The 23,371-nt window shown below is 38.4% G+C and overlaps 3 protein-coding genes across 7 annotated transcripts in view; 2 read left to right on the forward strand and 1 right to left on the reverse strand.

Annotated features, from left to right (window-relative positions):
• scaper (S-phase cyclin A-associated protein in the ER) overlaps nucleotides 1-715 on the reverse strand; it is a 76,588-nt gene extending 75,873 nt beyond the window's left edge. The window contains exon 1 of the mRNA XM_047355320.1: nucleotides 299-715. Within this exon, the coding sequence (XP_047211276.1) occupies nucleotides 299-460 (162 nt within the window). The 5' untranslated portion in view covers nucleotides 461-715. The remainder of the gene's footprint in view (nucleotides 1-298) is intronic.
• rcn2 (reticulocalbin 2) lies at nucleotides 55-6,465 on the forward strand. 4 transcript variants are annotated; one of them, XM_047355305.1, is made up of 8 exons: nucleotides 55-188; nucleotides 3,406-3,549; nucleotides 3,655-3,757; nucleotides 3,843-4,039; nucleotides 4,902-5,015; nucleotides 5,130-5,223; nucleotides 5,309-5,448; nucleotides 6,103-6,465. In XM_047355305.1, exons 2-8 carry the CDS (start codon nucleotides 3,406-3,408, stop codon nucleotides 6,244-6,246), a joined length of 936 nt encoding a protein of 311 aa, XP_047211261.1. In that variant the 5' UTR covers nucleotides 55-188; the 3' UTR covers nucleotides 6,247-6,465. The 4 variants fall into 4 exon arrangements, with proteins under 4 accessions (XP_047211261.1, XP_047211256.1, XP_047211275.1 ...); XM_047355300.1 differs by lacking the exon at nucleotides 55-188 and adding an exon at nucleotides 3,003-3,071; XM_047355319.1 differs by lacking the exon at nucleotides 55-188 and adding an exon at nucleotides 3,045-3,071 and having other exon boundaries at nucleotides 3,445-3,549.
• Nucleotides 6,466-8,158: 1,693 nt separating this feature from the next.
• On the forward strand, nucleotides 8,159-22,312 carry pstpip1a (proline-serine-threonine phosphatase interacting protein 1a). Of its 2 annotated transcripts, none has more exons than XM_047384647.1 (15): nucleotides 8,159-8,311; nucleotides 8,915-9,015; nucleotides 9,092-9,166; nucleotides 9,287-9,321; nucleotides 9,414-9,520; nucleotides 9,616-9,678; nucleotides 10,146-10,250; nucleotides 16,296-16,341; nucleotides 16,584-16,663; nucleotides 17,065-17,163; nucleotides 17,245-17,341; nucleotides 17,497-17,584; nucleotides 17,672-17,748; nucleotides 21,520-21,614; nucleotides 21,708-22,312. In XM_047384647.1, the coding sequence occupies exons 1-15, from the start codon at nucleotides 8,282-8,284 to the stop codon at nucleotides 21,837-21,839; spliced, it is 1,230 nt and encodes a 409-aa protein (XP_047240603.1). In that variant the 5' UTR covers nucleotides 8,159-8,281; the 3' UTR covers nucleotides 21,840-22,312. The 2 variants fall into 2 exon arrangements, with proteins under 2 accessions (XP_047240603.1, XP_047240592.1); XM_047384636.1 differs by having other exon boundaries at nucleotides 8,160-8,311; nucleotides 21,517-21,614.
• The last annotated feature ends 1,059 nt before the right edge of the window (nucleotides 22,313-23,371 follow it).

Raw genomic sequence — 23,371 nt, forward strand, 5'->3', positions numbered from 1 at the left:
TGTTTTTGTGTGATGTGAAATACTGGGTCAAACGATTCGATTTTGGTTTGTGTGTTTATGTCAACTCTGGGGAAAATGGGGAAAGCAACACAAGGCCACATTATTTGGCAACCAACTGCAATAGAACAGTGCAGGAAAGGGAACATTTAAAGAAATCACTTATTTCGAAGGCAACACACCTACAAAAGGTAAGTAATCCCATCCCAGGCATGTAAGCTAACTTAGCCTGTGTCGGTGAAGCAATGTAACGGTTTATTTACGGTTTCGTTATGCGCAGAGGGTTCTGCTTCATACATACCTTAGAGGAAAGTGTGGATGCATTTTTGCCTCCTCCATGCGAGGAGCCAGAGCTGTTGCTCCCAGACCTTTCCCTCCCGTCAACACCTTGGCTAACCCTCAGGCCGAGACGGTGCTGGCCAGCGCCACGCCGTCTCCCATCATGGCGGTTGTCTTTGGACATCGACCCGCCTCGAGTTCAGTCCTTAATGTTTGTGAGAAATTAACGTTCCACTGCAAAGTTGTCTTCTGGTCAATGAGGATAGAAAAACATGTCAGATAAATACATGACACTACGGACAACCTACTGGAGTGGTAGCAGGAAGTGCGTTGAGTTCACGTCTGTGACTGACGTCGAAACTGTCCAATCAAGTTACAGTAACCTGCCAATGGCGAACGCGACAGCCAGTCACATACTGTACAATTTAGGGGGAAGGGTGGTACAGTTTTTTCGTGGGCGTGACTTTAAATTGTCTACCATGGCAACCGGTGAGATCAGGCGGGACATCCTTGGGCGGTTGGTTGAGTTTACAACGTGAGTCAAGCGGTCGTAAAACACCTTCAAGCACAACTAGACATGAATTTTCTTTCAAAGTAAAAGCATTAAAAGGGAACATTGCAATTTGCTTATACAGTGGTTTGGAAAGCTGGGTCAAAGCTGGCTCTTGGGGGTCGTGAAATTAAATTGAATGAAAAAAAATGTAAACCATTATGTAAAATACTATATCAATTCTGTTACGCAAATGATTCTTTCTTTCTTTCTTTCTTTCTCTTTCTTTCTTTCTTTCTTTCTTTCTTTCTTTCTTTCTTTCTTTCTTTCTTTTCATGACTATGAAAACTGTAGCTTCACACTGAAGGCATCAAAACTATGAATTAACACATGTGGAATTATATACTGAACAAAAAAGTGTGAAACAACTGAAAATATGTCTTATATTCTAGGTTCTTCAAAGTAGCCACCTTTTGCTTTGATTACTGCTCCGCACACTCTTGGCATTCTGTTGATGAGCTTCAAGAGGTAGTCACCTGAAATGGTTTTCACTTCACAGGTGTGCCCTGTCAGGTTTAATAAGTGGGATTTCAAGCCTTATAAATGGGGTTGGGACCATCAGTTGTGTTGTGCAGGAGGTGGATACAGTACACAGCTGATAGTCATACTGAATAGACTATTAGAATTTGTATTATGGCAAGAAAAAAGCAGCTAATTAAAGAAAAACGAGTGGCCATCATTACTTTAAGAAATGAAGGTCAGTCAGTCCGAACAATTGGGAAAACTTTGAAAGTGTCCCCAAGTGCGGTCGCAAAAACCATCAAGCGCTACAAAGAAACTGGCTCACATGAGGACCGCCCCAGGAAAGGAAGAGCAAGAGTCACCTCTGCTGCGGACGATAAGTTCATCCGAGTCACCAGCCTCAGAAATCGCAGGTTAACAGCAGCTCAGATTAGAGAACAGGTCAATGCCACACAGAGTTCTAGCAGCAGACACATCTCTAGAACAACTGTTAAGAGGAGACTGTGTGAATCAGGCCTTCATGGTAAAATAGCTGCAAGGAAACCACTGCTGAGGACAGGCAACAAGCAGAAGAGACTTGTTTGGGCTAAAGAACAAAAGGAATGGACATTAGACCAGTGGAAATCTGTCCTTTGGTCTGATGAGTCCAAGTTTTAAATCTTTGGTTCCAACCACCGTGTCTTTGTGCGTTGCAAAAGAGGTGAACGGATGGACTCTACATGCCTGGTTCCCACCGTGAAGCATGGCGGAGGAGGTGTGATGGTGTGGGGGTGCTTTGCTGGTGACACTGTTGGGGATTTATTCAAAATTGAAGGCATACTGAACCAGCATGGCTACCACAGCATCTTGCAGCGGCATGCTATTCCATCCGGTTTGCGTTTAGTTGGACCATCATTTATTTTTCAACAGGACAATGACCCCAAACACACCTCCAGGCTGTGTAAGGTCTATTTGACCAAGAAGGACAGTGATGGGTTGCTGTGCCAGATGACCTGGCCTCCACAGTCACCGGACCTGAACCCAATCGAGATGGTTTGGGGTGAGCTGGACCGCAGAGTGAAGGCAAAAGGGGCAACAAGTGCTAAGCATCTCTGGGAAATCCTTCAAGACTGTTGGAAAACCATTTCAGGAGACTACCTCTTGAAGCTCATCAACAGAATGCCAAGAGTGCGGAGCAGTAATCAAAGCAAAAGGTGGCTACTTTGAAGAACCTAGAATATAAGACATATTTTCAGTTGTTTCACACTTTTTTGTTCAGTATATAATTCCACATGTGTTAATTCATAGTTTTGATGCCTTCAGTGTGAAGGTACAATATTCATAGTCATGAAAATAAAGAAAACTCTTTGAATGAGAAGGTGAGTCCAAACCTTTGGTCTGTACTGTATATTTATATATATATATATATATATATATATATATATATATATATATATAATGAGGGCCTTTGTCAGGTTACTTTTCATTAAGCTCTGATGTCTATTATTTATTTATTTATTTATTTTTGGTCTAATGTAATATTCTAGTTTTATATATAGTGTTTCCGTGGCTGCAGGCAAAAAATTATAATAATTGACAGAAATAGAGGCTCGAAAACATCCATCTATATATATATATATATCTCTATGTATATATATATATATATATATATATATATATACCTATATATGCCTTCACAATGATTTTATAGCCCTATTAATTTGAAGTTCACTACCGGAAGTGTCCCACTCCACGACTTTGACTATTGCTAAAGTATATACATTTGTACTGACAACTTTTCACGGTAATAACATTCTTAACTGTTTAAGTCTTATTAATCGCAGTTAGGGTATTATTGGCTGGTTTACATTAGCTAACGCTGTTTGTGCTTTCCCATCTTCTCTACGCTTCCTTTGCAGTTTTGAACTATTCTTTTAGGCAGATTGACCAATCAAAATCTTTTCGCTAGGCTTGTTTAATCTGATTCTCTGTTCTCATAATTTTAAACACAGCAGCTATGTGTGGATTTTGCAAGGTTGTTGTTTGAACTTCCACCAACAGGCCACCAGATAGCAGAGTTGCATTGGGCACTTCTGTTTGGGATGTTTACTCTTATTTATTAGTGCATTTGTCAACAGATGGAACACGTTTTATTGTTCTTTCTGCTGATGCTTCAGTTTGAGGTTGGACAATTAGGCTCACATGAACATCTCCATGAAGATCACTACATCGGCCAGCAGCACAACCCTGACCATGACATGGCTGTTCTGTTAGGAGAGGAGGTTATTTCATATTTTGGTCATGCTGTTGTGTTTTTAGCCATCTCTTTACTCTTTATTGATCTCCTGCTCGTTTTTCATCGTACTTGTTCAATGCTTTTTCTTTAGAGCACCAAAGCAATAAAGAAACTTAGCCCAGCAGAGAAGAGAAAGAAGATGATGCAAATTGTAAAGAAGATTGATACAAATGGGGACAATCTTCTAAGTGCAGGTAACTTTATGTTAGGTCAAAAATGCAAAAAAGAAACATTGGAAAATACATTTTAATATGACCATATTGTGTGTTTTATTCTCAGAGGAGATCACTCTGTGGATTCAGCATGTCTACAGAAAATATGCTCTAGAAGATGCCGAGGAGCGCTTCACTGAGTTTGATATTAACAAAGATGGTGTTGTAACATGGGAGGAGTCCAGCTCTGTTGCTCATGATCAGCTCATTACTTTTGATGATGACACTATACTCGGTGACCCGGAGCAAGAGTCTCTTAGACAAGTAGGCAAACATTATACAATGTGTGGCAAAAAGATTTTACATTTTGACATGTTATAACCATAAACTTACTGGAACATTAATGTTATAGACTAACACAGATTAAAGTATAATTGTGATGTTGAAGATAAATAAAACACGGTCAAAAGCTTTTACATATAAAACTCTGAACACTGCGGGGAACGTTTGCATTAAACCCCGCAGAGTTAATACTTTGTAGAACCAGATTTACTGCAGTTACAGCTGCGAGTCTTTTATGGGTATGTCTCTACTAGGTTTGCACATCTGATGATTCATGGTTTCTCATGCTCAGTCACATTCGGTGGGGAGCGTCTGTTAGCATCAGTGTTTAACTCTTGTCACAAATTCTCAATTGGGTTTGGGTCTTTGACTAGGACATTCTAATAAATGAATATGCTTTGACATAAACCATTCAGTTCAACTGGCCAATAAATATTATTAATATGCAGTGTGACTTTCAGATGCCCTTTCAACAGATTCTTCCACCAAAATTGTGAATATCTGCTGCTCCTTTACAGTTACCGCGCACCTCTTGGTTGGTTACACTGTTTTTTTTCAAGGGGGAACCAGAGAAAGGAAGGTTGAATACAAAAACACCCCACAATTTTCAGATTTGAATTTGTGAAACAAATCAAAAGCTTTATCTTCATAATTATGTGCCACTTTGTGTTGATCTATCACTTTACATCCTAATAAAGTACACTGTTTGTAGTTGTAACATGACAAAATGTGAAAAGGTTCAAGGGGTATGAGCACTTTCTGAAGGCAAATTAATCTCTCACAAATTACCTCATATCCTTCTGTAACTTTATTAGATTTTAACATGTTCTCGTATCACTGTTAGCTTCTCTTAAAGGAAAAGAGGCGCTTTGATTTTGCCGATGTGGACGGTACACCTGGCCTAAACGTGACTGAGTTTCTTGCCTTCACCCACCCATCTGAGGTGGATTACATGGCTGTAAGTTGAGTTTAGTTCTCATTCCTGCAAAATCTGATACGATAACACACTCCTTTATCCAGTATAGGACAGTGCTTTGCATCCACTGAAATTGACTTATTGTCTTTCTGCCAGGACTTTGCCATTGAAGATGTGTTGAATGAATATGATACAGATAAAGATGGATTCGTCGCTCTAAGTGAATATATTGGAAATGTGCGTAATGAAGGTAGGGTATTGTTATCTTTGTTCCTGATTTCTTCTCTGTATTCAGTTTGTTTTTTACAACTTGTGTTTCTCTTTTTGTAAACAAGGTGAATCACCATCACAGTGGGAGATTGAAGAAACTGTGCGATTTAAAGAGCTGTACGACCAGGATGAGGATGGCAGACTGGATCGAGATGAGCAGCTGCGCTGGGTTGCGCCTAATAGCTATGGTTCAGCGAGAGAGGAAGTAGGCTTCAATGGCTCCATCAAAATTTGTTGAAAGGAAAACATGTACAGCCTTTAACGTTATCAGGTTTTTGACGCTCAATATTGAGATTGAACTGTATGGTAAGCCTCAAATACAAAGAAACACAATCAAAGCAACTGGTACTGGATAAAAATCAGCAAACATTTAAATGGCTACCTGTAGCATCAAATAAGCCCAAACTCCGCACATCTAATGAGATGCAAGGCATTTTCCCAACAGCTGTGCATCCTGCACTCAGAAACAGCTGGTACACTAGGTTGTCTAAATATCAAAACAATTCCAAATTGATTTAAACATGTTTTGTCTTCAAATATAGGAACAGTCCTATTTAAATCAACATTGAGGTTTAGAACAAAACAAACTGAAATTAATTTCAGAAATTGAAAAAGATTCTTTGTTTACTGCTGACTGAAGTAAAAGAAATATACATTTTAATATATTTTGCTTTTATTATTGAAATCGTACCAAACCTTGACTTTAAAGCCAGAATATGTACTGAAATGTGATTTAATATTGGGATTGCTCACAGTTTTGTGGGGTTTTTTGTTGCAATTCTGGAAAGAAACACTGTTGCAGCTATGGATTGTAAAGACTAAAACATTTCTGTTTAATTTGTTTTTTTGTCATTAACAGGCACTTCACCTCATCAAGGAAATGGACCAGGATGGAGATGGGCAGATTTCTGTGTCAGAAGTTTTGAAAAACCAAGAAATATTCATGAACAGTGAAGTGACAGACTACGGCAGACACCTCCAGTTGTCACATGATGAATTATGACTATGTTTATTGTTCATTGTAGACCTCTCTTAATTTGTTTGATAAATATGTAATTTTTTCCCCCCTTTTGCATTAAATTGTGATTTATGTAACAGGAAAAGTTATACTGCTACATCTCATTTAATTAGGATATCAGTTAAGGTTTATTTATATTTTGTAATTCAACTGAAAAAGTGAAACTGATACATTGATTCAATACAGATAAGTGATATATTTAAACTGTTTATTTGTTTTAATGTTGATGATTATATTGATGAATGACTTACAGCTAAAACCCAAAGTTCAGTTTCTAAGAAAAGGATTTCTCATATAAATATGGCAGTTTATAGAAAAGTATGTACATTATGGAAACTCAGGGCTCAAATTACTCCATAATGCGGCGTGGCTTGGAGGAGATGGATTATTATAGATTCTCTGTGGGCTTTCACATCAGGGGAGTTTTCCTTCCAATGAAGCACAGTGATACCGTGATATTTAACATGGTTATTGGCACTTGTGGGCTGGTGCCAAGCCCTGCTGTGCGATGAAATTACATAAATCTACATAAACATTGTCAGCAGAGGAAAGCAGAAGGCGCTGTGATACTTCATGGCAGATGACTATCGAATTGAAAAAGCACAGTGGACCAACACCAGTAAATGACCTGGCTCCCCAAATCATCTCTCACTGTGGAAACGTCCCACTGGACCTCAAGCAACTTGGATTCTATGCCCCTCCACTCTTCCCTGATTTCCAAATAAAACACCAAATTTACAACAATCCTGACCCTTTATGTCTTAGCCCAGGTAGGATCATTCTAATGTTATTTTGGGTTTAGGAGTGGCATAACATGGAATCCCACAGTGGTGGCACATGTCCTGGACATGGTTTTCTTGAGCGCCTTTTTCTACCACAATTTTTCCTCCCACTCAATTCTCCAATAATATCTGTACAGAGTTGTATTTACCAATGGCCTTTCTGACACGTTTCCTACCACTCAACGTCCATTAATATGCTTAAATATAACAGTCTGAACAGTGTTGTATTTAGCAACAACGTTTTATGGTTAAAGCGTCTTGTGGAAGCTGTCAATGGCTGTCTGCTGGACAACTGTCAAGATAGTAGCCTTCATGATTGTGTAGGCTGTAACAAAACATTTCTGTATTTAATTGTTTTTTATTGGCCTTATGTAATATTCTAATATGAAAAAAAAAAACAAATGTGGACCTTCGAGCTATAAGCAATAATAATAAACATTAACTGAAAAATACTTCAAGGAAATAACTGTTTGAAGAGTGCATGTTCTCCCCATGCATGCGTGGGTTCTCACCGGGTGCTCTGGCTCCCACAGTCCAAAGACATGACTGTTAGGTTGATTGGTCTCTCTAAATTGCCCCTAGGTGTGTGAATGAGTGTGTGCTTGGTTGTTTGTGTTTTGCCCTGCGATGGACTGCCTCCCACCCATAGACTGCTGGAGATAGGCACCAGCTTCCCTGCGACCCACTATGGAAGAAGCGGTATAGCGGACTCATCCTACAAAAGGAAGAGTCACTTCAAAATCTGTATTGGCATCAGCGTTGACTAAATATCAATATATTTGGACCAAATTGCAACACCTTCTACTCAATTGCAAAACTAGAGGAAATTTCTGTCATTGTTTCAGCCCTATTGTGTATATACTCTAAAGGAACAGGAAGAATTAGTTCAGTTTCAGACCTCAGAACATTTTAACAAAAATACAAAAAAAAAAAAATCTATCAATCAAGGTTAATATAAAAAATTATCTAAGGAGGGGATGAAAGTTTATTTTCTTCGATATTTGAAGGAGATGTTGTTGTGGCAGCCATTCCACGTGTGGGCTCTGCTACGGCGGCTGCTGACCTGCTTCAAGCTCTTCCTTATTTAAATGACATGACTAATAGAGTAAGAGTTGCAGCATGAAAAGTTGTTTCCTGAATGTGACATGATGCATTTGACTTGCATCGTGCCACAGCCTGCAACACCGCTGCAGGGTTTGTAACTGATAGTAAATGTAGAGATTTCCAGCGCTTCTGAAATGGCTTTACAATTCAAATATTCGTTTTGGGTAAGTTAAATTTAATGGTACTGATTCCTATTTGGTCTTTTAGTTATGTTAAGAGCTGAAGGGAGCGTCACTGGAGAGAAAGCCCTTGTTGTAATGTTTTTACTGGAAATTTGAATAATGTAACTTTGTATGTTTTGGATTTTGTCCTTGAGGATTTTTTATACCATATTCTTGTCAAATTTTGAAGAAGTTGAATTCAGATTGGTCCTTTCTTTACATTTCCACTTTTCTGTTACTCATCTCAAAACTAATTTTAATGTGGCACTGCCTTTTTGTCATTTGGTCTGTTTTAATATAAAATCAGTTGTCACAGCAAGTTTTATCAGACAAGACCATCAGCTAAACTGTAACATTTCTCCATATTTCCTTTATTTTCACTCTAATCCCAGTTTGCATATGTAAAATCTCTTCATGTTGAGGTGTGTGTGAACATTTGACATCTGTCCCACATAGCTGTTTCCATTCAGGACACTGCCAGTGACAATCTGCCTTTTACTCTTAATGAGCTACGGTTGAAATTCATGGATGAGGGGGTGGAAAAAAACAAATAATGTTTTTAATGTTGAGCAGTGGAAATGAAGCACCTGCTTTTTTGGTATCAAGGGCAATGAATTCATCAGCAACGTTGGTTATGAGACTATTGTTCAGAGACTTAATGAGGGCCGGCGTACATGCAAGGATGTGGAGGAGCTACTGAAAATGAGGTAAGTTGACTCTTTTTGAGGTAATTAATGTCTGAATTTCTGAACAGAGGTGTTCATAAATGTGGCATGTATGCAGAGCATTGGCCGAGGAGAAATATGGGAAGGAGCTGGTCTCAATTGCAAGGAAGGCTGGGGGTTCAATAGAGATTTGGTAGGTTTATCTGAGTACATTCCCCTCAAATGCTGATGATTCTCTGTTAAACAGTTTTGCATAATATATTTGGTTTTTTGGCATGTCATAAAAGCATCTTTTGTTAATTAACTCTCACAGTACTTTAAAAGCATCGTTTGATGAAATGAAAACACGTAAGCATACAATACTCTACCCGCCTCAAAAATCTTTTTTTATTAATATTGGGGGTTCTATACTTTTAGCTGCATGCTTTGCTTTCTTTTAGAAATTGAAAGTGTAGGAAACCTGCACATTCAGCTGTCTGGGTTCCTGAAGGAAGAGGTGAAGAGGATGGAGGAGTTTAGAGAGCGGCAGAAAGAGCAGAGAAAAAGGGTAACCATCCCTTTTTTATTTCGGGTGATCACATAACAAAGAAGTTCAATTGAATTTTCTTCCTTCTAACATGAGCTAACGTTATTTCCAACTAGTTTGAGGTCACCATGGAGAAGGTCCAGAAATCAAAAATCTCCCTCTACAAGAAAACAATAGATGTAAGTTCAATTCATGTTTTCATGGCAATAGATCTCAAAGATTTGTGATTGCTTTTGAGAACCAGAATATCTCTTGCTGATCCTTAAGGATGTTGAATGTGCACACACTTTATCACTTTTAGTTAATGTAACTCCTGCTTTGATATGCAAGGAAAAGGCACTTCTGCAAAATGTTTTTCTTAGAATACTGCATTTCTTTAGATCTAAGAATCAAGTAGTTAATTAAAGTCATTGTGGTGCTGTGGAGACATAAAATAGCATTGTTTTTACCACTGAAATGCCGAACATATTTTTTGCTGCCAGGAAGGAAGTGACGGGTCCTTTTTTTAAAAAATTATTATTTCTTCTTGTGGGTAGGCTCTACCGAGCCCCTTGCAACCCCTTTTTTCCTGTTAAGCCTTCACATTGAACTGCCCACGTACAGGGTGTAAAAGGTTTTACATTGTATTGATTTTCTACTCTTGCAGTCTAAAAAGACATATGAGCAGCGTTGCAAGGAGGCGGATGAGGCAGAGCAAATGGCTGAAAGGCTAGGCACTGCACCCACAGCCACTCCCAAACAGATCGAGAAGGTAAATGACTCGTGACTCTCAAAATAACTCCACCCCGGTGGGCTGTTCAACGTCTAGCAAGAGTATATTTACAAGCACATCTCAGAACAACATCATCTAAAGTTTGGAAGAGATTCACAAGGCAGGGACTGTGGTTGAAGTCTGTGCTTCAACCACACTCAGACATATTCTGGACTTGAGCTACAACTGTCGCAATGCTTATGTTAGGCCAGAGACAAAACTAGCAGTGTCCTACCTGGTATAACACAGGGTGAACTGTTGGTCAGTGGTCCAAAGTTATCTTTTTAGATAATAGTAAACTCTTGTGTTTCATGTGGAAATCAAGGTACCAGAATCTGGACGAAGAGTGGAGAGGAACATAATTCAAGTTCCTTGAGGTCCAGTTTGAAGTTTCCACAGTCAGTGATGATTGGGGAACTGTGTTATCTGCTGTTGTTGGTCCTCTGTGTTTTATCAAGACCAAAGTCACCAAAGCAGTCAGTCAGAAAAAATTAGATTATTTCATGCTTCCCCCTGCTGACAAGCTCTGTGGAGATGCTGATTCTAAAAAAATCAATACCTGCTTTAATGATCATGGCATCAATGTATCTAATGGGTCAGCAAACTGGTCTGACCTAAACCCCACAGAGAAACTATAGAGTATTGTCAAGAGGAAGATGAGAGTCACCACACCCAGTGCAGATGAGATGTTCAGTATTAAAGTAACCTGAGCTTACTGAAGACCTCCACAGAGCCATAGGCTGATCGCATCAATGTCACGATGCACTAATGGAGTAATTCATGCAAAAAGAGCCAAGTCCTGAGTGTGTATACTGTACAGTAGATGACATACTTTCAGTATATATATATATATATATATATATATATATATATATATATATATATATATTACACATACTGTGTGTGTATATTGCTCTAGTGATAATAAAATGCTTTAAATAATCTTATAAATTACACCAGGTCATTATGACACTAACCTAAAAATAAAAGCTCGAAGAACTGACATTTTCACTTCCTTCTTATTTAAAGTGGAAAGTTGAAAACTAATCTGGGACTCACTGTTATGATAAACTGGTAACAGAGCTGCACTTGCTTTGCTTCCCATTTTTTTGGGCCTTGCATGGATTACATTGAAGGTATTTCTACTGTTTTTTCTTTTTAACTTGGGCTGTTTTTCACTCATTTCCTGTCTCTTATCTGTATGAGCTTAAAAATAGGAAAATTGGTCTGTTGGAGGGCAAAAGAAAAAATGGCTTAAGAAAATTTAGATCATTTCATGCTTCCCCCTGCTGACAAGCTCTGTAGAGATGCTGATTTTATTTTGCCAGCAGAACCTGGCACTACCCACACTGCTAAAAAAATCAATGCCTGCTTTAATGATCATGGCATCAATGTATCTAATGGGTCAGCAAACTGGTCTGACCTAAACCCCACAGAGAAACTATAGAGTATTGTCAAGAGGAAGATGAGAGTCACTACACCCAGTGCTGATGAGATGTTCAGTATTAAAGTAACCTGAGCTTACTGAAGACCTCCACAGAGCCATAGGCTGATCGCATCAATGTCACGATGCACTAATGGAGTAATTCATGCAAAAAGAGCCAAGTCCTGAGTGTGTATACTGTACAGTAGATGACATACTTTCAGTAGGCTGAAATTCCTGTATTAAAATATGTTTTCATTTATTTTAATGTTATTTTCTTATTTTGTGAGAAACTTAATTGTTTAAGTCAGAATAAAAAAAAACCACAAAAGAAAAATAAATAGACACTTATTTTTCTGTGTGTTTGCAATATATATGAGTTTCACTCTTTGTATTAAATCACTGAAATATACAAACCTTTAGTGATATTCTGATTTATTAAGATGTACTTGAAGAGAAACCTTAAATAGCCTGGATTATTTTATTGCAGGACCCTCAAATAGGGTTACTATAGGTCAGAGTTTATTTCTGTGGGATATTAAGCAAATTTTGCTGACCAACTGAGTCAGTCAACAAACACTTGTGTAGTATCTAGAAACTTATAAAACCTATAATATATATATATTTTACACATACAGGGGTTGGACAACGAAACTGAAACACCTGTCATTTAATGTGGGAGGTTTCATGGCTAAATTGGACCAGCCTGGTAGCCAGTCTTCATTGATTGCACATTGCACCAGTAAGAGCAGAGTGTGAAGGTTCAATTAGCAGGGTAAGAGCACAGTTTTGCTCAAAATATTGAAATGCACACAACATTATGGTGACATACTAGAGTTCAAAAGTGGACAAATTGTTGGTGCACGTCTTGCTGGCGCATCTGTGACCAAGACAGCAAGTCTTTGTGATGTATCAAGAGCCACGGTATCCAGGATAATGTCAGCATAACACCAAGAAGGACGAACCACATCCAACAGGATTAACTGTGGACACAAGAGGAAGTTGTCTGAAAGGGATGTTGGGGTGCTAACCCGGATTGTTTCCAAAAAACATAAAACCACGGCTGCCCAAATCGCGGCAGAATTAAATGTGCACCTCAACTCTGTTTCCACCAGAACTGTCCGTTGGGAGCTCCACAGGGTCAATATACACGGCCGGGCTGCTATAGCCAAACCTTTGGTCACTCATGCCAATGCCAAACGTCGGTTTCAATGGTGCAAGGAGTGCAAATCTTGGGCTGTGGACAATGTGAAACATGTATTGTTCTCTGATGAGTCCACCTTTATTGTTTTCCCCACATCCGGGAGAGTTACGGTGTGGAGAAGCCCCAAAGAAGCGTACCACCCAGACTGTTGCATGCCCAGAGTGAAGCATGGGGGTGGATCAGTGATGGTTTGGGCTGCCATATCATGGCATTCCCTTGGCCCAATACTTGTGCTAGATGGGCGTGTCACTGCCAAGGACTACCGAACCATTCTTGAGGACCATGTGCATCCAATGGTTCAAACATTGTATTCTGAAGGCAGTGCCGTGTATCAGGATGACAATGCACCAATACACACAGCAAGACTGGTGAAAGATTGGTTTGATGAACATGGAAGTGAAGTTGAACATCTCCCATGGCCTGCACAGTCACTAGATCTAAATATTATTGAGCCACTTTGGGGTGTTTTGGAGGAGCGAGTCAGGAAACGTTTTCCTCCACCAGTATCACGTAGTGATCTGGCCACTATCCTGCAAGAAGAATGGCTTAAAATCCCTCTGACCACTGTGCAGGACTTGTATATGTCATTCCCAAGACGAATTGACGCTGTATTGGCCGCAAAAGGAGGCCCTACACCATACTAATAAATGATTGTGGTCTAAAACCAGGTGTTTCAGTTTCATTGTCCAACCCCTGTGTGTGTATATTGCTCTACTGATAATAAAATTGTTGAAATAATCTTATAAATTACACACGGTCATTATGACACTAACCTAAAAATAAAAGCTCGAAGAACTGACATTTTCACTTCCTTCTTATTTATGATAAACTGGTAACAGAGCTGCACTTGCTTTGCTTCCCATTTTTTTGGGCCTTGCATGGATTACATTGAAGGTATTTCTACTGTTTTTTCTTTTTAACTTGGGCTGTTTTTCACTCATTTCCTGTCTCTTATCAGTGTGAGCTTAAAAATAGGAACATTGGTCTGTTGGAGGACAAAAGAAAAAATGTTGGGTCTAAACAAAATCTATATACTGCATCTGAAAGTGAAAAAAGAAACACAAACAACTTTAACAACCATGTAAAGGAACTGAGAGATGAATCATTCTTTTATTGATCCTCCATTCAATGCCAAGCTTTAACCTTATAACCATCACCATCAAACCTATTGAAGCTAAATACTATTTAATGTTTGTCAAACTGCGTTATCTTTGGTATTTTTACAGATTCAACTAAAGATGTTGGATCAAATGGTTAATTTGTGACGGGCTGCTTGTAACCACGGCCCTAAAGATCCATTTTAAACTCTGAGCTAAGTTTACTGCTCTGTGCAGACACAACACGGGTCCATCCCTTTAGCAGCCTCTAAATGTCTTAATGATTCAAGCAGTTCTGTTGAGGAGTTTACATACATTCATGGTGGGCATGAATGCTATTAATTTGTTTTTTTTTACCATTCTTTTTTCACTGAACACATACAGTAACTTCAATTATTTTTAAAAAGACATAAGTGGCTAAAAAATATTTGGATTCATTGTGAATTTTCTACAATCAGTAATGAGTCAAAATGAAACAAATAGGCTCAGTTATACACATACAACATTATTTAAATGCCCCTCAACATGTGGCCCTCTTGCTTTAAAGCATGGTCACTAATTTTAAACAGTATTGAGACTTCCAGGAGATCATTGCTGGCCAGCTTTTATTCTTTCTAAGACCAGTTTTGATGTGTGTTTGGGGTCATCCTGGGAGTTGGACACTTGTATGTATTCAACGTTCAACTAAATAGCTGTTAGGTTGAGGTGAAGTCAACATTTTTGGAGGTGGTTGTCCTTCTTTATTATTCCATCCACTTTGTGCAACGGTGTCACTGCCTACAAAACAGACTCTCAGAATGATACTATCACCTCCTTGCTTGACAGTTGTTACACTGTTCTTAGGTTTGAAAGCCTCGCCTTGAAACCTCAAAGCATATTTCTGGTAACTGCAGCTAAATAGCTCAATCTTTGTTTTGTCTAAACTTAAAACATGATATCCAGCTGCAATTTATGGCAGGCATCTATGTGGGTTTTAGTGTTTATCCAAACTTCAGCAAACCGATGACACATCATTCTAACTAAATATTTCTGAAAGACTTTCCCAACTTGTGTAAGTCTACAATTTCCCTTCTTACATCTTCACTGAGTTGCTTGCTCTGTCTCACAGGATGTTGATCTATCCTGTGAGACAGAGCATTTTATGCTGTCAAAGACAAACTACCTGCTGTGTTCAGTTAACAATTAATACAATATGTTTGATAGGCTTTAGTCTTGTCAATTTAAGAGACATTCAAGAACCTTTAGCACCACTTAAAGGAGGTGAATTGATGTATTTATTTGAGCCTATATGTATAATTTAGACCCTGTTTGAATTTGAGAAAATCTAATGTTATTTCAAAATTGTATATTCACTGCTTGTTTTTAAATTTCAGTTGAAGTTACCTGCTCTGGTGACTCCACTGATTTCCTGTCAGATTTATTTCTGAACACTTGTCATTCTAAAACTTACATTTCCTTCCAGTGAAGCCATTCTTCTGGCACCTAAAGGTTTCAGGCCAAAACTGTTCATGACTTTGTCTACCTTGACAAAAACTCCTACTACCATCAGAAGACATGTAACCACAGAGCATGATGCTGCCACCACCATGTGTCATTGTTGGTATTCTTTTGATGATATGCGGTGTTGTTTTTGTGCCAGAGTTCCTGGCTTGTTTCATCGGACCATACCACATCCAGGCGTGGAGGTTTTCTTCGGAAGAAAAGGCTTCTCTCTTTCAGCCATTTTTTTGACAAATGGAGAATACAGGAGATTGTTGTCACATGTAAAACACAAACTGTGGTAACCAGAAATTCCTCCAGCTCCTTGAAGTTTACTGTGAGTCTTTCGGCTGGCTTCCTATTATGCCATGCTATATACTGTATGGTGCTGTGGGGAGTTTTGTGCACCCTTCTCTTGACTGACACTTTTGCACAATAAGGTTTTTAAAACTCATCCTTTATAACCTCTCTGCAAACTATGGCTTTTTCTAAAGGATGCAAATGAGCCAACATCAGAAACATCCCGCTGGGACTTGTGATATTTATTTCAGTTTCATCAGGTTAACTGTAGCTGATAGGATGTTTGTCCCAAAGAAGACTGTATCAAAAGGCGCTTCAACAAATTATTGGTTTAAGAGTGTGAACACTCATGCAAACAAGTTGTTTTTGTCCATTTTTTGTTACATATTTGTTTGTTTTTCAGTTGAATTTTACAGGTTGTATCACATTAACGGGGGAAAAAGGTTTTTTAATTATTCCAGTCCTCTGAAACGGGACTTTTGCACTGCAAGTCTAAAAAGAAAAATTCAACCTGTTGTTTTGTTTTCTGTAATTTCTTTTAGATGAATAACAAATCTAAACAGTGCAGAGAAGCTGCAGTTGAAGCCGGTAAGGAGGAAGAGTTTTAATAATTTAACAAAATGTAAGAAATGCTCACATTTATCATGTGTTTCATGTTAGGATCTGATGCACTTTATTAGAAACATCTTTTCTGTAACATTGGTCATGCTAACTTCCCTTTTTTTTGTTAATCAGTGAAGGGTCTGAAAATGCAGAATATAAACTCAGGGTTGTCAAGTGTAAGTTGTGCTCAAGATCTCATGTGTCAAACTGGTGTGAACTGTTTTTAGAGAAGCAGTACAAGTCCAACATTGAACAGCTTGACCAGATTCGTCAAGAGTGGGAGTCGACGCATATTGAGACCTGTGAGGTAAGCTGTAAAAGGCAATATTTCCTTTCCATGTATTACTTAGAATTTGCTCACTTAATTGTGCATACAAATACTATGCCAGAGAGAGTTGCAGTTGCATGTCTGTTTTTTCATTGGGGATATGCACACTTCCCCTTACAAAGTGAGCCATTATTCTGAAAATTTGAATGTGATAGCATCAACAAAGCTAAAGCATTTAGGCAGCTTTGAACATCCCTATAAGGTCAGTTACATGTGAACAGCAACAAAGAAGGGCATGTTCCTGCCCATAAGAGGACAAAATAAAGCAGTAAATAAGAAAAACAATCATAATCATAATTTCAGTGCAAAAACAATTTAAAACGGCAAGTTGCAACTACAAGTTGAACATGTTTCTATATGTCAAAACAAATGTTTTCCAGATGTTCCAGCAGCAAGAAGAAGATCGCATCAGTGTCACAAGAAATGCTTTGTGGGTGCATTGTAACCAGCTTTCAATGCAGTGCGTCAAAGACGATGAGGTGAGCTGGTTTCACATGTACTGGACTGTCAGGGAAACGCTGTTTTTTAAATTTCCTTCCTGACTGAAACCGTTCTTTCAGTGTTGTGAAAATGTACGGAAATCGCTTGAGAACTGTGACATCAACACAGACAACAACAACTTTGTGGAGATGAAAAAGTGTAACCCAACCCCCCCAGGTAAGCCATGCAACGCCGGCAATCTTCCTCCTTTGATTTGAATATGTTCCATTCTGAGAGATCATTTCAATATTATCTTTCAGCTAAGCAAGCACAACATCAGGGGTGGGTGGTGCTTGTTCAAATCAATTTTAATGCTTTTTTTCCCCCCACAGCTCCAATTGAATATCAAAATTACTATGCGAATAATGCCTCAGTGCAGAGAAATGGCAGTGCTGGATTTGTAGAGGGAGTCAAGAAAAGGTAGGATCACAACAGGACATTGAGAAAAGATTATCACTTGTTTTTTTTATCTACTGAGCCTTTCTAACAGCTTTTCACAACCTTTAGGTTTTCAAATCTACTGCCAGGAAGCTGTACATTTGGCTCCAAGCTAAACATCAACGAGGGAGTGTCAGAACAACCGGGTATGGTAGCAAAGTTATTCAACTAATTCTAGAACTGCTCATAATGACTCGTCCGGACAAAGCAAGGCGAAGTAAAACCACAGCTTGCATACACTTAATGTTTAAACCTGTACCCAACCAAGGAAATCACATGTCATTTCTGTGGTTAAACGAATATCCATAGAAACATGGTGTCTTAGTTTTTGCAGAACAGATACGTAGCATGTGAATTTTAACCATAAATGTACAGTGTAGTGCAAGCGTAGTTGCTATAACCCTAAATCCATTTCAGATTTTGAGAGGTGACAATCACTAACATCAGTTGCATCGACATTTCTGCAACAGACCAACACACAGTGGTGCAGGATGTGAAGTGGAAGGAAAACAAAAGATGGTTTTCCGCAATTTTGACAAACAAAAATCTGATAAGTGCTGCATGCACATGAATAAACCCCACCTGACTCAATACTTTACGGACCCACCTTTCGCTGCAGTTGCAGCTATAAATCTTTTGGGGGTTGTCTCTACTAGTTTTGGACATATAGGGGTTGAACCTTTGTCCATTCTTCTTTGTAATCTCAGTCAGATTTGATGGAGTTGTCTGTAAACATAAAATTCCCAGTTTTACCTCAGATTTTATATTGCATTTAGATCTGGGCTTTGACTGGACCATCCAAACACATGAATATTCTTGGATCTAAACCATACTGTTTTGACTCTGGTCGTATGTTTAGAGGAGTTGAACCTCTGCCCCAGTCTCAAGTTTTTTCAAGCCTCTCACATCCTTCTTCTCATCAACTTTGACACAAATTTCTTATCATGGCTGAAGAAAAGCATCCACACAATATTATGGTGCTGCCACGGTTTCATAATAGGGAAGGTTATTTTCGGGTGATATGCAGGTATAGTATTTCGCCACATCTAGTGTTTTAGACGTTGGTCAAAAAGTTACATTTTGGTGTCATTTGACCAATGCACCTCCCTCCACCTTCTTCTACGTGACTTGTGCCAAACTGCAAACAGGATATTCGGTGGATTTTTGTCAGCAATGGGTTTCTTTTTGGCACTCTCCCATAAAGTCCAGATTTGTGGAGTGCATGACTAATAGTTGTCAACAGATTCTCACATCTGAGCTGTGGATCTCTGCAGGTCCTCTAGAGCTACCATAGACATCCAGGTCGGTTCTCTGATTAATGCTCCCCTTTCCAGGCCTGTCAGTTCAGGTGGATGGCCAGGTCTTGCTCGGTTTGTAGTTAGACAAAACTCTGCTGATGAACCGTGCACCGTAAGATGTTTAAAGCATGAGTTATTGATTTATAATCTGACTATGCTTTGAACATCTCCACAATTTGTCCTTGACCTATCTGCAGTGTTCATTGGTCTTCATCATGCTGTTTTTTCACTAATGTTCTCTAACAAACCTCCAAGGCATGACCTTTCAGATGTTTATATGAAAAAATACATGCAGCATTTTCCTTCCACTTCACAACAATATGGTACTTTGTGTCTTTCTGTCTCGTGTGACACAAGAGCCTAATAAAATACATTGAAGGTTGCGGTTGTAGGTACGCATCCGCTACATTCAAAACAGATACAAAACGCTAGAGGCAAGACAGTCACAGCTTTTTAAGCAACCCAGCACATATTAAAATTAGTTACTAAATTTAAAATGAATGGGTTAGAAGTCTCGAAGGCCCTATATTTTTTAAACACAGGTGAAGTTAAAATTATGAGGAAAGAACGCTGTCAAAATCAAGACGGAAATGTGTGCATATTAGTCAATAGTTGTGCATAAGTAAAATCCAAAAGAGGTATTGTATATTTTTTCTATAAGAATACAAAATAAAATGTTACATCTTCAAGAAATTACAAACACAAAGTTCAAGTTTACAGTTGTGGTTTATTCTTTATGAATACAATATGCTAAAACAGTTTGTGAATACGATTTCTTTTCTATGAGAATACGAATTTACATCAGCGACTTTTCGTCACGTGATCTCAGGCTGGTTAGTGGAGCACAGAGTTAGTCGACTCGCATTACGCATGCGCTGTCACACTCTTCACTGCCAGTAAACGTAGTGCCGGTGTTGTGCGAAATTCTGCTCCCCTGAAATAATCTGTTTCCCCTGTGTCGGGAGCGCGTACTGCAGCCAGAGAGGCGGATCCGACATGTCAATGTTGTTACTTTATTTTTAATCAACAGCTCCTAGAAAAAAATAAAAAAATAAATACAAAATTAACTTGATCTTGTGAGGGTTTGTTTTTTTTGCACAGCTTCGTGTTGTTTCGCCGAAAGAATCCATGTCTTTTCCAACTTGTGTCATGTTCACTTTGACCTGACGGACATCAGTCAGCCACCAAACACTGTTTTCCAACACGTCGTGTTTATTTCTACTTTTTTATTACTGATATAAAACAATGGATGCTCACTCTGTTGGCTTCCTGAATAGATGAGAGTGTTGCTTATTTTTCTGGTAAATCGCGTTCTAATGTAAAATATGACAAAATACTGGATTTATAAAAGATATTTCTAATAGCTAGTTTTTGATCATTTTTGATAATGGTGATATCTGATGTTGTTCTGTTTAAAATAATCAGCTCTAGTATTATTTAAGTACTTTACATATTCCTATGTCAAACATACTGTCCCTGTCATGTATGAGAACATATTTCCTCTCTTTTAAAAAGAGGGAAAAAATGTTTATAGGAACATCAAAGGGGAACACAATATTCCAGCCTGACGCTCACACCTCATGTTTTGTTACCCCATTGGACAGGGATTAACCAATCACCTTATATTCTGAGTTGGTCATTCCTCACATCAAACACAATTATTCTTGTGAATGTGGACACATTTGCTCTTTATTTGCCAGAATTACACGGGGGGGGACGGAATATTTCAGACAGCTGAAATAATCAGTTCCCCCTCTATAACAGGGGAACAAAATAACTTAAAGGCAAGTGTTTTATTGTGTCTATCCCTCTCATTACGGACAATAAGTCCTGTGAATTTGGAAACATTTGCTCTTTATATGCCAGAGTTACAGGGGGAAACTGATTATTTGACTGTAAGTTATTTTGTTCCCATGTTATAGAGGGGGAATTGATTATTTCAGATGGCTGAAATATTCTGTTTCCCCTCTGTAACTCTGGCAAACAAAGAGCAAATGTTTCCAAATTCACAAGACTTGTTGTCCGTGATGAGAGGGATAGACACAGTAAAACACTTGCTTGTAAGTTATTTTGTTCCTATGTTATGAGGAGGAAACAGAATATTTCAGATGGCTGAAATATTTTTGTTCCCCCGTTATTCTGGCAAATAAAGAGCAAGTGTGTCCACATTCACAAGAATAGTTGTGTATGATGTGAGGAATGACCGACTCAAAATATAAGGTGATTGGTTAATCCCTGTCCAATGGGGTATGTTCTCATACATGACAGGGACAGTATGTTTGATATAGGAAAATGTAAAGTACTTAAATAATACTAGAGCTGATTATTTTTAATGTTTGTAATTTGTAATTTTGTAATTTCTTGAAGTTGTAACATTTTATTTTGTATTCTTATAGAGAAAATATACAATACTTCTTTTGGATTTGACTTATCCACAACTATTGACTAATATGCACACATGTCCGTCTTTACATACACATTGTTTTTGACAGCGTTCTTACCCCATATAAAATGAACACTTCTATAAAGTTTGAATAAAGGGGGGAAAAAAAGAGATAAGGCTGTTATATCTTCACATAATGAGGGTTTAAAATGATAATATATGTTGGTCTTCAGCAGGAACATCAGACGGTGTATATGCTTCCATTCCTGGATTTCAGCCGTACCAGCAGAGCAGTAAGGAGTACAGGGCTCAATACAACTACGTCGCACAGGTCTGGTCATTGGCACAGATTATTATGTAGATTTAACTTTTTTTATCTTTTGAGAAAGAAATCTTAACTTGACAGTACCTGTTCTTCTTTTAGGGGGAAGATGAACTCTCAATATCAGTTGGAGATGTTGTGGTTGTGATAGATGAGGGAGACGATGGCTGGTGGAGGGTACAAAGAAATGGTCTTTCTGGTCTGGTTCCAGGTTCTTACCTTGCTAAGGAATAAGTTTACCGGACAGCCCATTTTACATGTACATTTCTGAATGGTTTTGTAATTTCAAATAAGAAAAAGCATCTTTGTGGCATGCATACTTTGTAAAACTGTCCCTCTCTGAACAGCCCCCTCCCCTGGTGGTAGAAACGTGGTACATCCAGTTGTTCTGAACTAAAGGTTGACCACAACTCACTGAACAGCTTTATACCAAGAATCTACCACATAAAAAATCTGTAGATAATGGCTTCAACATAAAGCAGCAGCAGCAGTCAGTACTAAAAATAATATATTTTAGGTTCATGTTACTTCTCAAACTATTGACAACTAAGAGTCATACGGATCTTTTGCACAGGTACATGGCACTAAAGCTTATTCGCACACTTTAGTTTTATGTTGAATCTGAAGTTTTAAAGGTTTTCCATGACTTCTGTTGTTGCCTTGATTGTAATTTATGTCTTCTTGTTTGCATAAAATGATCAAAAATAGATCAGTGTGAAGTTTTCATTTGCATTTATTTAAAAAGGCAAACTAATACTCATATTTTATGTTTTTTCACCAACAACATAATGAAAAAAAGCTTTAGTTTGTTGTAGCAACAGCTGTTTTGTAAGGCAGATTATTTGAAGATCGCATCGGGAACTATTCATAGGTTATGTAGCTGCGTCCCATGTATAACTTTGGTGTCTGGTTGCTCTTCAGTGAGCGGCCGCTAAGTCAGTTCCTATCATATAACCACAGTGGAGTCACAAAAGTTGCTGGCTCATGTGATTAGGCTATCTACAGGGAAGAAAATAAGCCCTCTTTCGATTTTAGAGTTTTACTTAGCAGAAAAATAGCTAAATGGATCTGGTCTTTGACAGGTTTGAAATTATTTAAATCTATCCAGAAGTGTAGAAAAGCATGCAGTGGACTCCACAAAAAAAGCTCATTCCTCATGATTCGAGTAGTAAATCTACCTTTTACTGCAGTAACTGAAAGTCCTTTTCTTTGCAACTTCATCAGTGTCTCTCAACATTACCTCTGTTCTTTGAGGTTTGTAGGTATTGGTTTCAACAAGCTATTGAAGTCCTGACAACATTTCAGTAGGGTTGATGTCTTGGTGTTGGGTCATTGCAACATCTGCATTCTTTTTCTTAGCTCTTGTAGATTTGCTGCTGTGTTTGGGGCGATTGTCCTGTTCATGACCCAGTTTGGGCCAAGTCTTAGCTGTTAGATGGCCTCACATTTTATTCTACAATACGTTGCTATACAGAGCAGTTCATGGCTGTAAAGCGAGGCTTAATCATTCCCCTTTCACCGCTATGCTTGACAGTTGATATGAGGTATGCCGATTTGTCGTGTTCATTGTTCTTTTCAAAAACTTTGCTTACCAAAGCTGGATCACAATATTCTATCTATAGACAAGAGGCCTTCACCTGGCAACGCTTCTAACCAAACCATATTTGTGTTTTGTTCTTTTTCACTGTCATGAACTTTAACGTTTAATATGTAAAACACACTTATGTAGGCTCTAAGATGATGTAAGCTTTTTGCAATTTCTCTGA

The sequence above is a fragment of the Girardinichthys multiradiatus genome, chromosome 2, assembly GCF_021462225.1.
Source record: "Girardinichthys multiradiatus isolate DD_20200921_A chromosome 2, DD_fGirMul_XY1, whole genome shotgun sequence".
In the NCBI taxonomy this organism is placed as follows: Eukaryota; Metazoa; Chordata; class Actinopteri; order Cyprinodontiformes; family Goodeidae; genus Girardinichthys; species Girardinichthys multiradiatus.

Bases quoted from the DNA above. Each gene is read 5' to 3' on its own strand.
- rcn2 (XM_047355305.1), top strand. From the start codon at position 3,406: ATGGAACACGTTTTATTGTTCTTTCTGCTGATGCTTCAGTTTGAGGTT. The intron at 5,224-5,308 runs GTAGGGTATTGT...TTTGTAAACAAG, and splicing joins TGGAAATGTGCGTAATGAAG to GTGAATCACCATCACAGTGG. The intron at 5,449-6,102 runs GTAGGCTTCAAT...TGTCATTAACAG, and splicing joins ATGGTTCAGCGAGAGAGGAA to GCACTTCACCTCATCAAGGA.
- pstpip1a (XM_047384636.1), top strand. From the start codon at position 8,282: ATGGCTTTACAATTCAAATATTCGTTTTGG. The intron at 9,322-9,413 runs GTAAGCATACAA...GCTTTCTTTTAG, and splicing joins GTTTGATGAAATGAAAACAC to AAATTGAAAGTGTAGGAAAC. The intron at 16,664-17,064 runs GTAAGCTGTAAA...AATGTTTTCCAG, and splicing joins CGCATATTGAGACCTGTGAG to ATGTTCCAGCAGCAAGAAGA.